Below are 6,137 nucleotides of genomic sequence, written 5' to 3'. Positions count from 1 at the left end.
AATGGCTTCAAGGTTAATGAATCTGATAAATGTGTTTACATTAAATCTGTGGATGATTCTCATGTTATTGTGTGCCTATATGTTGATGATATGCTCATATTAGGTAGTAACCTTGATAGTATTAATACCACTAAAAGCATGCTTAACGAAAACTTTGACATGAAAGACTTAGGCCCTGCTGATGTAATCTTAGGGATGAAAATCAGAAAGATGTCTGATGGATATAGTCTTAGTCAATATCATTATGTTGAAACTGTGCTTAAGAGATTTAATCATGAAAATGCTAAACCTGCAACTACTCCTTATGATCCCAATTGCAAATTGAAAAAGAACAAGGGTGAGGGTATTTATCAACTTGAGTATTCTCGTGTTATTGGCAGTCTTATGTATTTAATGAACTGTACAAGACCTGATATTGCCTATACTGTGAGTAGATTAAGCAGGTACACTTGCAACCCTGGACAGGATCACTGGAATGCTCTCTACAGAGTTCTACGGTACCTGAGAGGAACTTCAAACTATTGCTTAAGTTTTGGGAAGTATCCTGCTGTGCTAGAAGGGTATTGTGATGCTAACTGGATATCAGACTCAAATTAGTGCAAATCCACTAGTGGGTACATCTTCACACTTGGTGGTGCGTCTGTGTCATGAAAGTCTACCAAACAGACATGTATAGCCCGATCCACCATGGAGTCTGAGTTTATATCCTTGGAGAAAGCTGGAGAGGAAGCTGAATGGATACGAGGTTTCCTGGGTGGAATTCCACTCTGGCCCAAGCCTGTGTCCTCGATCGCAATCCACTGTGACAGTCAAGCTGTTATTGGATGCGCAAAGAATAGTGTATACAACGGAAAGTCTATACATCTTCGAAGAAGACACAAGACAGTGAAACAACTACTCTCTACTGGCATCATCTCTAGAGACTTTGTAAGGTCTAAAGAGAATATTGCAGATCCTTTGACGAAAGGGTTATCTAGAGAGGTAGTTAGATCCACATCGAAGGGGATGGGACTCAATCTCATAGAATAAATCCCCATGAAGGACACTCAACCTTCTGAATGGAGCTCCAAGATCAAGGTTCAATGAGATAACTAATTTTTGGTGATGTCGAGAGAAAGCACTATCTTTGTCCCTCCCTATGGTGTAACCGTATGATAGTGCTGCCTGCATGTTTTAGGATGATCTGTCAAGATCTTAATGAGTTCCATGGCTTTGCTTAAAGCGGAGTGTGGCAGGACACTCTTAATGGACTCACCTATGTGGATGTTGGAACTGGGGCTGCTTCCTATGAGAATTTGAGCTTTTTCTCTAGAGACATTCATTAAGTCCGGGATTCAGCCCACGGCCAAAACGGGCACAACGGCAAGAGCTTGGCAGCTTTTTTTTTCTTTGAGACATCAAAGTGTGGTTGTTATTTATGAATTGCACTCACTGTTGACAGTTCAAGACATTGTGTTCACCGAAACAACAAGCAGTTCCGGTAACCTCTCACTATGTTAAGGTTCAATCTCTGGGACACCTTAGCCTAATATTGATGTATTATGTTTTCTCGTATTTCGTCGATATGTTTTATCATTCATGTGGGGGATTGTTAGAAAAAACGCTTTAAAATTACCAATTTTTCCATGGACTATGTTTTGATCCCTAGACCTATTGCCCATTAATTGTTTTTTCTTTTGAATAGATAAAACAATAGTCCCACATTGACTAAAATCTAAAGAGTTTTAGACATAAATACCATAGAATTGGCTATAAGGGCATGGCCCTTGGTCATTAGACTTTTGTGCTTGGAGGGAAGGCTTAGACTAGGGCAAGGTTGCCTTTCCCGTACGCGCGGTGCTTCGCACAGAAGCACGCACGCCGCCGCCGTCCGTCCGGTCGGTCGGGTTCGGGTTCGGGTTCGGGTGTGGGTTCATTAGATCCTATATTTTTGCTGAAACTTTTGGTACGTGTTTTACACACATGTAGAAGAATCTTCTTCTTTGTCTGCACATGTTTGTCTTGGCTTTCTTGTCTGTACGTGTTTGTCTTGCTTTCCTTATCTGCACATGTTTGTCCTGGCTTTCTTGTCTGTACGTATTTGTTTTGGGTTTCTTGTCCGTACATGTTTGGCTTGGCTTCTTGACAACACACTGCTTTAAGCCTGACAAAAGCAACACTGTTTTTAACCCAACATTACCAGTATTTCTGTCATACGCATGGTTTGGTTGCATGCATTTTTCCTTTCGTTTGTAACGTCTTGAACACTATATAAGGGAGGAGTCTTGAGCTCATTTGATACACCACAGAGAAACATCTCTTCTACTCTCCCTCTGTTTTTCTGTAAACATCTCTTCTACTGTTTTAAGTTCTGCCAAGCTCTAAGGGTACCCTCATTGTATGCTACATTGAGGGGTACTAACTGTAGTTGTATCCTGGAGGTGACTCTCCAACTGATGTAGCATCTCAGAGGAGTGGCAGGCGATATTGCCTTTAGGACAGCGTAGTTTACGTGCCTCTACATTTTCTGTGCAGCAACATCAGCAACATTATTTTGAGCTAAGTATCTTCTTCTCAGTTACATTATTAGTACTTTCTCCAACATTTCTCAAGAATTCTCTTTCCAGCTATTGAGAATATGAGTGTTGGTTTTGTTAATTCTTCTTTTTAGTTCCTTGCTTTCTAATATAATCTTAACGATTTGAAATGATGATTTTTTTTTATTTTTTTTTTTGAAATGGATGATAAATTGGTTGAATCCGATTGATTTAATGATTTTTTGATGAACTTGGAACTGACAATTTGTTTTTTTGAGTGAAATTGTTAATCAATTTATTCGATTGTATCTTAATTTTACGAAATTGGGAAAATAGAAAAACCAATTATTTTTTTTTGTTGCACTTGCACCAGGAATGCATTATTTTCTTCATCCGAAGAAAGCAATCCGATACGCCATGCTGCTGCAGTGGTTACCGTTTTGCTTGGGAGTGTACCAGAATCCATATTGGTACACCCCCAAGCAACATGGTACCCATATTAGGAGCCATGAAGACGAGGGAGGCCAAAATTTGGGCACAACGGCCCCGAGTCTTAAAATCGTTAGCGAACGCATCCACCCTTATGAATTGAATATATTCAATTCCCCCGTTTTCCTTCTTCTTCTTTGTCAGTTCGTTTGATGGTTCTTGCTACTCCAAAAGAAAAAAAAGAAGTAATTATCCGTGATAAAAATTAAATCTTGATCAATCAATTAAGATTTTTTGGCATATCAAACTAGTTTCTGAATTGAGCACATAGAATTCTCCCCTCCTTCCTTCATTCAATTAATCTTCCATTATAACTTCAAGACTTGCTGTTCTCTGCTTCCGTGAATCCTTCACACAGGTATTGATTGTCTCACCCCATCTCTTTTCAATTCATGTATTGATTATCTTTGTTTGTCCAGCTCATCTGTAGATTTGTTTCTTTCTATATTAGAATGAGCAATAAACAGATAAAAAAAGTTCATTACTTTCAGTTCATTCAGTTTATAACATGAGACTATATCATTAATTTATGCTTTCAGGTGAGGATAAACCATTAATTTCACGCTGCAAGCATGTCGAGCATCCCAGATGACATTGTGCATGATATTCTTGCTAGGCTACCAGACTACCAGTTAAGTCAATATGTAGATTTAGAAGCGTTTGCAAACATTGGGAAAGTAAGTTGTTTCGAGACCCGTCTTTATTAGAGATCATCTTGAGTACAGCAAGAGAAGGGGTTGCTTCAATTGTTTCTCGGTCTCCAGTTTTAATAAGTTTTATTTGCTATTAAGAGCCACGGACTTATTAGCACCAGCGGATGATTGCTGGGTACCCATAGAAACTCTGGATTCACCCTTCAAAGATCAGCCAGTTAAGTTTCCCGATTTAAGAATTGAAACATATGGAACATGGAGGGGTTTGATTTTAATGAGATGTCATAGAAACCTTCATCGTCTGTATGCGCCTTTAGATACCTGGGAGACGAATCTTTGCTTGTGGAATCCCTACACCAAAAATCTCAAGGAGATAATTATTCCAAGCGACAAATCTATACCAGCTAATCTGAGGGATTTTACACGTAGAGAAGGTGGAGCTAATTATGGATTTCGATATGATTGCAGTACCCATGACTACAAGATTGTAAAAGTTAATGACTGCATCACTCTAGATAGTACGAATCAACCAATTTGCAATGGTTCTGAAATCCAAGTGTATAGTTTGAAATCAAATTTCTGGAGCACATTACCATGCATTATCCCATATGCGATAGATGCTAAACATCGCAAGGCTGAAGCGTATTTTAATGAAGCTCCTCACTGGATAGCACTTAGAGCTCCATTTAGCTCTAATTTTGATGATCACAATAGATGTATTATCTTTTTTGATGTTGGAGAAGACTGTTTCGGCGAAGTTCTGATTAGTGATGCTTTATTTCAAGAGTTCAGTCATCAGGAGAGGGTCAAGGCACTGGGTGTAGTAAGAGACTGCTTTAGTTTGGTAATATTTGATCCCAGTCCAGCTACTTTTGAAATCTTGGGAATGGTAAATTATGGAGTGCGAGATAGCTGGACTAAATTCTTTACTGGGTTCATCCCAGTTGAAGATATGGTGGATTTTCACAACCATATAAAGTTACTATGGGAGTTCAAGAGCGGTGAAGTTTTGTTTGCTATACAGACAGAATATTTTGATTATACTCATTTGGTTGTATATAATCCAGTTCAGCATACATCTCGAATCACCAAGATTCCGGATATATTTGGAAATACCGGCAGCATAGAAACCTATGTTGAGAGTTTAGTGTCTTTTAGTAACAGGATTTACGAAGGAGAGCAAGAAGATACCAATGTCCAGGCAGTTAGCAAGTGATAAGCGAATGATAACGAAGAGTTTATCTGTTTGAAAAAAAGCATTTTGGTCAAGCAGAAAATAAGAAACACAATGAAGAAAGTGAACAAACACTTCTACAAGCCCAGGTGTGTCGTATCATTTGCCACTAGGCATTTTTATTTTCTTAAAACTAAATGTAAGATTCTCCTGGTCCTTTGGGCACTAACTAATTAACTAGGCAGCTGGCTTATTACTGTCTTTTTAATTTTTCCCTATCCAAATCTAAGTAGCAGGTTTGATCGACAAGTATAGTCGGAAGTGATGCATTTTCATGTACAGAACGAGCATTTTTGTGATCTACGAAACAAACCCTGATTTTGCTGATATTGAACTTCTTCACATGTTAGTCCATGAACTTTAATAGTTGAATTCATGCTTTTGCTTTTGTTTTTGTAGAACCTTATTTATGGAACATGTTTATGGCCGGCAATCAGACCTTACTCAATCTCTCACTGCCTTGATTAAACTTGTTATATACTTTTCCATGTACAAACCTGTTATATCCTTTTCCATGTACTATTGTGCATTTACTCGAGCCTTGCGATTTGATTATGCTGGTTCTCTTGAAACCATAGCCATATAAGTGAAGTGCAAAAAGAAGCAAAATTCGACAGAATTATAGAATTTCATGTTTTAATATGCAACTGGTTTGTGTGTCTATGTGTGTTTGTTGGAATCGAAACCATAAAAGAGCGTCCTTAGACTATCATCATCTTCCAAACAATTTTGTCTTGAATAATTGGTTTCTTTGTCATCATATATGAGCATGTAGTAAAAATGTCTAGCAACACTAGTTGTTTCCTGGATTAATGGATTCTTGGACTAAACCAGATATGTAACAAGTATATGCTCATCCTGGCTAAATGCCGGTACCAAGTGAAGGTGAAACCTGTTTCTGTGGTGTCTATCACACCTTCAGTTAAGCTTTCTTGACCCTGATATGAGATGCACTCATCTAGAGAATTCATATCAAGTTTTGATAAATGTTGAATATACATCTACCAGTCCAAGCAATGTAGAGACCTTTTTAAATTTCCTGCCAATTTCATCCCACAATTTGATCATGGCAATGTCAGTTGGGAATTTTGAGCCTGATATGAGATGCCCTCATGTACAGAGTGCATGTCAAGTTTTTGACATTCTCTGATGATGGCTGCTAGTATAATCTTTCGGCATTAGGCGAGTGTTTCCAACTTCTACGTTTCTGGAAGTAGTCCATTTGTCAAAATCTAGATTTGTCTC

At 38.4% G+C, this 6,137-nt stretch overlaps 1 protein-coding gene across 1 annotated transcript; it reads left to right on the top strand.

The window, feature by feature from the left end:
- Positions 1-3,932: 3,932 nt before the first annotated feature.
- On the top strand, positions 3,933-4,874 carry LOC113291429 (F-box protein CPR1-like). Its single transcript, XM_026540965.1, has one exon. The coding sequence runs from the start codon at positions 3,933-3,935 to the stop codon at positions 4,872-4,874; it is 942 nt and encodes a 313-aa protein (XP_026396750.1).
- The last annotated feature ends 1,263 nt before the right edge of the window (positions 4,875-6,137 follow it).

This window comes from Papaver somniferum, chromosome 6 (assembly GCF_003573695.1).
Source record: "Papaver somniferum cultivar HN1 chromosome 6, ASM357369v1, whole genome shotgun sequence".
In the NCBI taxonomy this organism is placed as follows: Eukaryota; Viridiplantae; Streptophyta; class Magnoliopsida; order Ranunculales; family Papaveraceae; genus Papaver; species Papaver somniferum.
This window is presented reverse-complemented; position numbering and strand designations above follow the sequence as displayed.

What these genes read in the sequence shown, in the direction of transcription:
- LOC113291429 (XM_026540965.1), top strand. Translation starts at nt 3,933, where the DNA reads ATGAGATGTCATAGAAACCTTCATCGTCTGTATGCGCCTTTAGATACC.